Source organism: Achroia grisella, unplaced genomic scaffold (assembly GCF_030625045.1).
Source record: "Achroia grisella isolate CSIRO2021 unplaced genomic scaffold, CSIRO_AGI_Agris_v1 utg2809, whole genome shotgun sequence".
NCBI classification, from domain to species: domain Eukaryota; kingdom Metazoa; phylum Arthropoda; class Insecta; order Lepidoptera; family Pyralidae; genus Achroia; species Achroia grisella.
The window spans coordinates 41450-53781 of record NW_026712768.1 but is presented as its reverse complement, the minus strand read 5'-3'; the positions used below and the strand labels follow the sequence as shown (position 1 = coordinate 53781).

Here is a 12332-nt window from a genome sequence, read left to right as displayed (position 1 = left end):
AGATTTTGTTTGTTTGTTTGAACTCGCTAATCTCAGGAACTACTGGCATAGTCTGTTTATCGAGAAAGGTTTTAAGATATACCTATAACACTATGCCACGACCAATAGGAGCGGAGCTGCGATGAAAAATATTGCAAAAGGTCAGCTAGTCTAAAATATTTGTAGCTGCTTTTATTAAGATACTAGTTGTACCCGCGACTCCGTCCGCATGGAATTTAACTTTATTTTTCTAAGTAAGTCCTTATTACATCAGCAGTCATTTCAGAGATTAACCGGAACAAACAGACAGACAGACAGACAAAAATAGTAAAAAATGTTATTTTGGTATATGTACCATATTTATATTCATATGCATGTAGTAAAAATCGGTTATTTCAATATTACAAACAGACACTTCAATTTTATTTATATGTATAGATGTGTAGATTAGCTGGCCCACGCAACTTTGACTGAAAAACAGTTGAAATCCAATAATTGTGTACTATATATTAGCTTGAAAGAAAACAATAATATAATACATGTGAACATGTACCTGTTGAGTATACAAATCGTCCAATTAAAATACTGCTCCATGAAATATTTTCAATTTGTTTGGTGCGCGGGCGGGGAGGCCCCCCGGCGCCGGCGGTTGCCAACTGGCTAATGGGTAATCCGGACCTGAATATAACACTCACTACCAATTAAATACCACTTAAAAATTCTGTGCCCACTACCTGTGGAATTATATTTTCATAAAATATTAATTTATTATATACAATAATAATTGCCCTGGACAATTCACATTGCGCCATCTAGTCCCAGCAGAGCTTGTTCATAGTAATAAACAAGTTAAGTTATTAAGTTCATAGAAAGAAATCCTAAATACATTTTTTCTGTAAATACATATAAAATATACATAGAAAACACCCAGACCGATACAAACAATCATACTCATGAATACAAATGTTTGCACCGTGCGAGGAATCGAACCCGCGAGGAATCGAAGCGAAGCCAGAAGATATCTGGCTAATTAATACCAATATTGCACTGCAGATAGCTCTGTAGTAATAGAATGTAGGAGGCGCATTTACTTTTATTATTTATGATAGTTTTTTGTAATGCCTTTAATACAAATAAGTTATATTATATATATAAGTATATATATTGCTAACTTAATTATTGTTAATCTAAGGCAATATCGCGTATCAAAATTGTGTATATCAACAATTTCTGTCGTATTATGCAGCCTCTTATATGTATTCTAATGACGACTGGCAGCGAGCGGCGACGCGTCATGTTCGAACAATCCATGAACTGCGCCGCGCGTGCTATTCGTGGGAACACCATGTTTACTGTCCTGATCACTGTCATAGCAATCTCCGGAGTATACACAACTGCTCACAGTAAGTTTGGTCCTTAATTATAGCAACCTTTAATCAGTACGTACTAAAGAAATTCATAATTATTACGCTACATATGTATATGTAAATACGAGATTAACAAGTTTAAATGTTGTAATTTGAAATACTCAACTAAAATGCATCAATCATTATTACAATTATAAAAAAACAACTATAATATATAATTGCATATATTATAATAATAATAAAATTTAACAGGTATTTGGTGCTATAAGGCAGGTGTGAACAATTTATAAGGTTACTTGTAATAATTGCGAAGTATTCTTTTAGATATGGACTTAATAACAAACAAAGAATTATTGGTAGATAAAATACGACGACAATTGATGAAAGAGAACTACGATTATATGTCGTCGGAAACGGAAGAAATGGTCACTATTAAATCTAATTATAACAATAATGATCCAAATTACGATGAACGCCATCCTAGAGCTTCTAATGAAGCTAATGTGGAAAAATATTTAGATGAAGATAATAAGGAATCTGTCGTGAGATCTAACGATGATATAGACTTATTTAACGGATATATATCACCATCAGAACATAATGAAAATGATTTAAAAGTGTCCAAGAATGATGTACTTTATTATGTAGACGATAAACATTTAGAAGATGATATCAAAGAGAACATAATTCCTGATTTAGATGAATACGAAAACAATGAAATAGGAAGCAATAATAATTTCACTAAATCAACAGTCAAGTATCGAGTGTTAAAGGTAAGATTTAAATACAAATTAAGGTTTATATATTTATTAGTTCTAGATGTAAAAATTGCCTTGGAAGACAAAGAGCCGAAAATGCAAAATATTAGTACAGTATCGCTATTTGGGGATAAGGCCGCCCGTTGTCGCCTATGTCTCGCTCATAGCACTACTAAATATCTTTTTCTGCATGTTAGTTATGTTACTGCATTTTATTTTTAATAGAGGATAAAGAGTATTTCATCCATTCATTCCAGGATTTTCTATACATAAAGTATTATGTAGTTTCCATATTTTGTATTCTAATTGTACTAATATTTTTATTTCAAGTTAAAACCGCGTCATCAGTCTCGACGTAGTGGGTCGTCTTATCGGCGATTCATTCAAGAGGAAGGTGAAGAAGGTGTGGCCCTGATCAACTTGGACGACGGTCCATTTCCAGAGTTTCGGCTCCCGCGCACCCGCACTCAGTACATGCACCAGGACGGAACCGAGGACGAAGCCGACACGGCTCCGCTCCCCGACACAGACATATCTAGGCCACCAGGCAACCTGACGGTGGACGATTGAATCCATGGGCAAAGCAATAGTAAATTGTTTAGAAAATCTCAATCTCTTTTTATATCGGCTACTTGTGATTGTTATCGTTGTAAGCTGTTAACAGTTAATTAGTTTTGGGATATTTATGATTGTCGCTTCAGTGACTGTTCGGGTATTGTTGGGTCGACCATTAATGGTAACTTTATTGAACGCTTATGTGTGTTCTGCGTATTATTGCGAAAGTTTTCAATATCACATTCCAGCAATTTTATAGTCCAGTTTATTGCAACCTAGCGATATACACGTATATATTATGATATGTGCATAGGTGAGTGTTTTATAGTGTATTTTATTTCGTTATCGATTAACTTTCTGGTCGTAACCATTTCAATATAAACAGAAATGGGGATATTACGAAAAGATATATTGCGCAGTTTATTGAACGCAATCTTGTTAATATACTTTCTAATAACTTTGAACAATGCTTATGCTTTTGTTAAAACTACAGCATACACTAGTACAGGTATGTATATAGTACCTACTCGTAAGTGTTATCTGATGTTACTAAGTTCTTCCTCTTCTTCATGTTAATAAAGGTTACATCCTAAATCCATGTAACTTATTAATTTTACACTTTCATCACAAGGCATCACAAATAAAGATTTCGTGGATATGATAAGAGAAGATTTACGCCGGAATAACGACGACTACAAAGACCTGACTACACAAATGTCCAGCCTTAATGTATACACAGGCGCAGGGACACATACGACAACAGTCACCACAAACAACACAACTAAGCAAACAGATTCTGGACCAGAGAAATTATATTCCAAAAAAGAATCAAAAGTCATTAACCTTAAGAGGAACGTTGTAGAAACTATGAAGGATGACATGAAACGAAGGGCTTTTGATAATGTTGGCTCTCTTAATATCAGTGATTTTATCAGAAAACTAAAGTCAAGCATAAATAAACCAAATAATTTACAAAACAAGAAATCAATAGAAATAAACAAAGTGCAAAACCAAACTGCATTAAGTTCTACATTAACTCTTCTTAAGGGATTCAGTGTAGTCACAGACAATGATCTGGAGCGCGTAGACAGTTCTAAATACACACTGCAACTAAAAAATAAGGAGAAGATTGAAAAAGTAAAGATGTTTCTAGAAAAAAACAAAGAGCCGTTGAGGGAATTCATACGCAACAAGGACCAGAACACACAGATAATAAGTATGAGAGCCACCGATACGTCAAGTGACGAAAACGTAAATGTAAGGGCTTTGCCGGACCAGTATCAGCTGGACATGTCTCCAGCCAAAGGCGCCCGGATCAACGCCATGAGGGTGAAGGTATTATTATTTGATATTAGACAAACTAGTCACTAATATTTAACACCTCTAAAGACTAAAGAGATATAGAAAATTTATTAAGTTAAGATTTTATCTGGCAATTCTGATGTCGATTTACACAGAGTATAAATACATTAAAAAATTTTAACGTACCTAAAAACACCTTATTCCGTGATAGATAAACTTGAAAAATAAAACGTAAAGAAATTTCCTATAAATTGACTAACATACATATGTTTACGTCCGATGGTCGCGGGTTCGATTCCTCGCACGGCACAAACATTTGTATTCATGAGTATGATTGTTTGTATCGGTCTGATTGTTTTCTATGTATATTTTCAATTAGTTGTTTAGTACATAAAACAAGCTCTGCTGCGACTGCTGCTTGGGACTAGATGGCGCAATGTGAATAAAAATACATAGATAATTTTTTTTACGTAAATAGATACAGTAGTATACTGTGTGAATTGTCCTAAGATTATTATTATTATTAAACTACACTGGATTATACTACTGGAGTATACTGTATATACTACTCTATTCACTACTCTATTCTACTATATATGTAAGAGAATTAATAGTTTCATTAATATGAAACTATTGCAATAAGTTGCAGTAGATATAGAAATTTACTAATATATATTTGCTCTGTCTTATCTTATTACAAATATTATAAACGCGAAAGTTTATGAGTATCGATGGATGTTTGTTACTCTTTCACGTAAAAACTACCGAACGGATTTTAATGAAACTGCGAAATATAGACGCAGGACAACTAGTTACATAATTGTAAATTTATTGTGATTTTATATAATTAAAATGACAAACAAATTGACAATCAATGTGACGGTAAGTGGTAACCATCACTGTATAAATGACCACTTCATCACACTCTTTATACAACTCATCCATTGCCATTCCGAACGACTAAGATTTCAGTACACTTCGCCTCTTATCCTGTAATTGCACTGTATCTGTATTCTACCGAAACAGCTAACAAAGCAAGCTGTTTTTTTTTTAATAATGGGATTGCGCTTGGTCTTACCTCATCTGATGGTAAATGATGACAAGACCTAGGATGTAGCGCGCTTACCCAGAAGATATCTATTCACCATAGACTTGAAGAATCCGGGGCTGTATTTCTCCGGGAACACGAAAGCTGGAAGTGTGTTCCACTCTTTGGCAGTGCGTATTAGGAAGGACGATGCGAACCGCTCAGTGCGAATGTGTAGAATTTCCACGACGTCCGAAGAAGATGAAGTCCCAGTGTTCGTCGTGTAGTTCGCTGCTTGGCCGAATACCGAAACAGCTTACAAAGCAAGCTGCTTGCCGGAATATAGGAGAGAATGAGGAAAACGCGCACACATCCATTTCACAAAATCTAGCTCGGTATGTAACTATTATTTTATGAAACTAATCGTAAATGTGTGCAGGGTCGTCTGTGTCAGCGCAGCGTGCTGTTCCCGGAGGGTCCCAAGTACGACAGCAAAGGACTGCAGTACCTGCCGGCACACGTAGCGGCCGATGTGAGGGGTCGGGACTTCGCCAACACGCGAGCTCCTGCGCTCGTGCTGCCGCGCTGCTGCAACTGTTGCAGGAAGTCCGTGCTCGGATGTGAATGAATCAACCAACAACACTATTAAGAATTCTAAGTAGCGTTTAATAGAAACAGCTTCGTGATCTCAACGTTCGTTATATTCATTGCTTAAAATTAACAATTTTAATTGCAAATGTATTTAATTACGGTAAAAGATTTTATGGAAATGGTAACCTTTACAAAATCTGATTGTTTGCAAGCAGACTTTGTAAGGACAACTGTACAAGCTAGCATCGTACATTATTTCGCAACACTAACATTTTATTTTACATTTCATAATTCATTAGAAATCAGTTCACATTCGGTGATCATGAACGCCGCGCGTACTCATTTCAATCATTAATCAGTTATATTTTAAGTTTCAGTATACAGTTTTAATCGAGTTTCTATCAGTATCATTTATCAGATTTAGCTATCAGAATCTTTATACTTTCGATACAACCTGAACATTGATCCTTCGAGTCTTTTACAATACAATTTTAACATACAAATTTAAACTCCAGATGATTATTTTTAGGTACATGTCTATTTATATTTTTATCTAAATGGACGTAGTTGAGGCCATAGACTAAGTTCCTAATATTAATTTTCCATAAATTCTTTAATTGAATAGTAATATATTTAATTGAAAAATATTTCCAATTAGGTATTCATGTAATTTTCATTTAATTGGGCGCCAATTGATGTATTTTGAAACGATTCAATTATTTATTTTAATTAATAATTAACATAAACTATTGTTAAAATGTATTACAGGAATCAAATAGTTGATGATACTGAAACGTTTGACAAAATAAAACGGAGTTACTATAGTAATGTTAAATGAAATAAAGAGAGATGTTTATAGACGTTTATTATAGCAAAGCACAGTGACTGAAGTGATATAAAACAAATTGTATAAAAAGAACTCTCATATTTTAAATATGGATAAACGAATATACAAAACTGTCGATGATTCTCATTGCAGATCTAACTATAGTATATATAGATCAACTATAGTAACCATTTAGTAGCGTTTAACACACTAACAAAACCGGCAACTTTTCCATAAAATTGACGACTAGACGGAAATACTTGCTCTGTATATAATAATAAGCAAGAAACTTGTGTGTAGAGCAACACACAAGTTTCTTGCTTATTCTTCTTGTGATGAGAAAGCTTTCCGAATAAGCGGTAGATTTAAAAAACATTGAATAAATGATTTTCTATTTCTATTTCTTTCTGTCTCTAGATGAGGAAATAATTAATCAGATAACATATTATGGTTGTTCAACCATCCCCTCTAGACAAAGCACATTTCAAATTGCTATTCGCTGGTATATAAGTCCAAATACACAGAATTGAATTGACATATGATTGGCATAAGTTATTGAAGCTGATCTCGATAACTCGTGTTAATTTCTAATAACAACGGGAATGTACCTACATAATACTGGCTGAGAATGACAGCGATTACAAGAAGCAATACTTGCTGTGTCTTGTATTACTAATATTATAAACGCGACTGTTTGTCTGTATGGATGGATGTTTGTTACTGTTTCACGTAAAAACTACGGAACGGATTTTAATAAAACTTCATAATAATATAGTTTATACATCAAAATAACACAAGCTATAAATTTCAGGCGAGTGAATCCGGGGACAGATAGTTTACAATAAAAAACGTATTATTATATTAAATAGTTAGGTTCTTTGAAATACAGTAATTAATTACGCAACCCAAGCGACTTTAGAAGGAAACTCTTCTAAAACATCACAGTGTATGCACACTATTGAAGTGTGCGTGAATTAATGTTGCCGCAGGGTGCGCTAGTTAATGTATATGACGCTGGGTGATGCTCATGTCAAATTGTTGTCCTGAACACAATTCATTATATAAATGGTAGAACACACGCGGGGCGGACTGTCTCTCATCAAACTCAAAGGCTCAATACCATCCGTGAACGTAAACTCTATTAATGGGAATTAAATTAAATAATACTTCAATTTGTAATGTTTTACTGTTGAAACCCTTCAAGTTACCAACGTCTCTTTCCTGAAACAATCAAATAACGTCTTCAATTAAACGCCCACGTGCCCGCAGTGCGTGTTAGACTCGTGTGTACCTACAGACACACACCACGCCACCTACACGCACGTTAATTAAACACGCACACACACACACACACACACACACACGCACATGTGTCTGTTTATATATTGACGCAATCTGTAAATAATATACATATTAATATAATTGATGTTGGATAACAATACATACATCAATAAATACTATTCATACAAGTATGATATTCCTATTAAACTAAATATGTCTTGAGTATAGTATAATGGATCGGTGGACTGTATGGGTGTCTAAATGATGAAAACACGTAGTTTGGAATAATAATATATTAATATGTGCAATTGCGAACTATACGAAAGACGATGATGGAATAATAAAATAAATTGAAGTATATCAAATAACATGTAATATAAAAAAGAACTCTTCAAAAATATAAATTTAAAAACAATAAAAATATCAAAAGAGTTCGGCGGTCGGTCGCCAACATACCGGGCCCCCAGTGGAACACTAACTACAGGTGGTGACCGGCCGCGCTTCTATTGTAATTAAAATTAACCTAGCTATAAGCACCACATCGCCCTCTATTGCAGTCGACGACGTCACTTTGTGCGGGCTTCTTGGTCGTAGTGTCGGCAAATATTCGTGCAGCTACCGTGCCCAGATGTCCTCAGTGGGGCGCAGCAACCACCTCCAGTCTTATCTGTTTGGTGGGTCGGCGATGGGCGGTCAATAAATATCATAGGTTATCGTCGTAATCGAGTATATCCCACTATATGTACATAAAGGGCCAGTCGCTGGTCTGTGGCTTAATAACTTGCCATTCCATCTTTATAATACTGATGGTATTGTACGCTCTTAAATTCTAGACTTTCTTTCGTACTGGGTGAATATGATGACAGAGCATCAGAAGTCGTACAAAGTAGCGACGGCAATGTAGTATAATGAGTGATAGTGTATTCGTAATAACCCGCTTTCTTCTGGTACCGGTGCGTGTTGCAAAATAGCTGGGCACGGGCTGCTTGGCCTTCCGCTCTTCAGGGAAGTTGTCTATTTCAGCTTGTTGAGGCGTCTTCTGGGCTTCTGTGTCGTCTCTTGCACAAAGTCGTGAGGGAAATGTGGTGCCATCTAAAAACAATTTAGAAGTTAAGGCTATTGGCCGAGACAGTTTAAGCCGAAATAGACCTACACCTTGGAGAACGCGGAGCCATGGAGGATCGGGTAAGGGGACGCAGGAGAACAACCTCACTAGTTCCGGTTTTAATCCTAGCGCGGTCTCCTCTGCGTTGCTGGCGTTTTCAGTCAACCCAAAAAGTGATGGTACTAAAAAGAATAGTGCGCCAGCCAACCATCTCAATTGAGGTATAAAATGTGGTTGTTGTAGTGCGATGCATACCTCAGTACTTACAAAGGAGGTATAGTCAAAACCATAGTCATAAGTCATAAGCAACGCAGGTTTGTAATTTGTAACCAATGCTTGTATAATTTGTAACCAACGCGGAATTATACTGGCACGCGGAATGTTGGTGGCACTCTGTGATCGAGTGAACCAGTTCTCTTTGTTCTCAAAATTATAATTCTGAGATATCTTAGAAGAGTCCCTGTAAATACTTATTTCACACATTTTCTGCAATACAATACGACCCGAAATGACAATTAGCTTTAATAAGCCATATGGGTCATATAGTTTTAAGGTATTGAAATATAAGTATTTTGTCCAATGCATGCTATCTTTGTGGCAATAAAGCTCATGGTTTGGTCTGACAGTACTGTGTGACTTAATAAGGTAATCTTGTACAACATTATAAAGTAGTTGCTTGTTTTCATTTAGTAATGAAAGTTGAGATAGCAACTTTATTTTTGTCACAGATTGAAAATTACGTGATTCAGGAGAACTTAACTCAGGGGTTTTGCGTAACTTCCCGATCACGCGGGTGGTGATATATTCTGATCGGACGTATGCCTGCTCCAGTGCGCTCATGACGACCCAAGGCTCTCGGGAGGTCCGCAGGAGTGACGCCACGATCTCGTACGCCGGTCCCCGAAAAGCGTTGTATAAACGTGTTAAGTTTTCGGCTGTGGAATAATTACGTTTAGTTGTCTCGTAACTACTCTGATTGGGCTTTTTTGAATAGTTAGAACTACTACTGATTTTGGGAGTAAGCTGTGGTGCCGGGTTCGCTAGTGGAAGCTCAACTGCCGGAAGTCGCACTAAGGTTGCGCAGTTATCATCTTCGATGATACGTGTAGGTTTCAGTTCGTTTGCATAGTTGACATGTGGTACATGTGACGGGACCGTGTTGGAAAGGATGGCCGGCTGTAATGGGGTGCCTTGGATATCATCCAAGGTGACAGTCGGTTCCTTACCAGGTATGTTCACATGCGTTACCATGGTCATGGTTGCATTGTGTTCCGAAACCCATGTCGCGGTACGTTTTTTAGTATCGCGAATAGAAGGACGAGAACTACGATGTGCAGACTTATCTTTGGCATCCAGTGCGGCGAGCTTCGCTTCCAATTCTCTCTGCTCAGCCTCGAACTCCAAACGCGCTAGTTTCTGCTCGCGTTCTGCCTGTAGACGTACGAGTTCACGTTGCCGTGCCACTCTGCATCGCAGGAGTTCTGCTTCGACGGCGAGCTTCTGAGCGCGGACAATCGCGGACGACCGCGAAATTCGCGATCGCTCGTTTCTGTAACAGCTTTTTGTCTTATGAGAGAGAGATATATCGGCATCGACTCGACATGAGCTAGTGGTGTCGCTAGAACGCTTGGTACAGCAAGAAGATGCTTGTACCGAAATCGAGGCGTCCGCCGTATGTGCAACTGTTCTAGCCAATGATGCCGAAACATCCTCAACTGTGGTTGTAGAAGCCGGCCATACGCGGCGCGATTGTTCGGAGTGATCGTAATACGGCCGTCCGACTTCTACAGCCATTAGGTTCGCAACTGAATTGGTTTTACTACGTGTCTCTACCATGTTAAACAATAAAAAAATATGACGGAAAATAGAAATGATAGAAGATATAATGTGATGCAATATGAAAATGAAAATTTGGAAAATAATTTAGGTCGATAAATTTCAACTTACGGCAGCGAAAACAACCAAAAGTATGAAATTTCAGTATTACGGCGACGAAAGGACCAAAATGTATGAAATTTCAATATAACGGCGACGAAAGGACCAAAATATAATGGATCGGTGGACTGTATGGGTGTCTAAATGATGAAAACACGTAGTTTGGAATAATAATATATTAATATGTGCAATTGCGAACTATACGAAAGACGATGATGGAATAATAAAATAAATTGAAGTATATCAAATAACATGACATATAAAAAAGAACTCTTCAAAAATATAAATTTAAAAACAATAAAAATATCAAAAGAGTTCGGCGGTCAGTCGCCAACATATAGAGTTGATTAGGTGCCTAACCAGTAAATGTAGTACGAATACGAGAATGTATTAAATTCCGGATATTCAGTCATATGGGGACGAAGCAGCGGGTTCAGCTAATTAAAAAAAACAATTAGATACGCAGTCACACGACCCATCAAAGCAGCGACCAGTCCCTGCTTCCCACGAGTGCGTTAAAAACCTAAGAATATCTTGACTTTTTTGTACTAAACCTATCTCTCGAGTCACTCTATGTATGGCGGAAAATTGTATTAAAATCCATTGCGTAATTTAAAAGATCAAAGCGTACGGAGCGACTTTGTTTTAACTATATAATTCATAAGTAATTTAAATACAGACTTGTAATGTCTGCATATTTTGCTACAATACAAATATTATACTAAATCGTTTTAAAATGTCAAAATTACAGCGACAAGTTTTTTTTTTAACTTTAACCATCATTATCATCATATCAGTAACAGTCACCACTGTGTTAGTGAGTTGTAGTTGTAGTTAGTGAGCCTCAATATCTAATTACACGTGGTTTGATGCAGGTATGTAATTGATTTCATACTCACTGTCCAGGATATTTTTCATTCAGCACCATCCGGTTGTGGCGGCCGCCCATTGGTCTAAAGCGAATCACTCCACCTCTGTTTCGACAAAGTATTAGAGCCAGAAACTGAGTCGCTCGCCTCGCTTAATACAATAGCTGCAGTGGGGTGTTAGTAATGTGGATTGATCTTATTGCTAGCAATGTACCAGGTCAGGTTGACCTCCACGCGATTCTCCCTGGAAACCATCGTGATAAATTCTTGGTGAATTTGTCACTGTTGGCTAACTGACCTGACCTCATGCTCATCTTGTCATCCTCGGTAGGACTTTACAATACCTACAATCTACCTAAAATACCTGCTAGGAAGTGTGACAATGTAGACAACACATCAGTAATTGATCCGGCCGAGGCTGCAGTGTCGCTACGAGAAGTCGGCATCATGTAATAGAGGTATGTACAACCACAGTGCGGATGGTTCACGGCGTATATTAGTTGTTCATCCGAGTTGGAATTTAACTTTTGCTCGATTTCGTCAATATGTTGCACATGATTATTTGGTCTGTTAACAAGAGATTGTCATATAAATTCGGTAAAAGTGTTTGACGCTAGTCCATTGTTTTCATGATCAGCTACACTATTTTTAGTCGACTGATTTACATTATACAGAGGTTCTTTTTCTTTCTTTCTTTGCAACTAATTCATTAAAACCCCGATATAGCTTCTCAGTTG

General features: G+C 36.9%; 1 protein-coding gene across 3 annotated transcripts; it reads right to left on the bottom strand.

Annotated features, from left to right (window-relative positions):
• Window positions 1–6487: 6487 nt before the first annotated feature.
• On the bottom strand, window positions 6488–10929 carry LOC131843159 (uncharacterized). Of its 3 annotated transcripts, none has more exons than XM_059191765.1 (2): window positions 8621–10929; window positions 6488–7626 (listed from the first exon to the last, which is right to left on the bottom strand). In XM_059191765.1, exons 1-2 carry the CDS (start codon window positions 10625–10627, stop codon window positions 7519–7521), a joined length of 2115 nt encoding a protein of 704 aa, XP_059047748.1. In that variant the 5' UTR covers window positions 10628–10929; the 3' UTR covers window positions 6488–7518. The 3 variants fall into 3 exon arrangements, 2 of the variants coding, with proteins under 2 accessions (XP_059047748.1, XP_059047749.1); XR_009357527.1 differs by having other exon boundaries at window positions 7541–7626; window positions 8210–10929; XM_059191766.1 differs by lacking the exon at window positions 6488–7626 and adding an exon at window positions 7724–8353.
• Between the last annotated feature and the right edge of the window lie 1403 nt (window positions 10930–12332).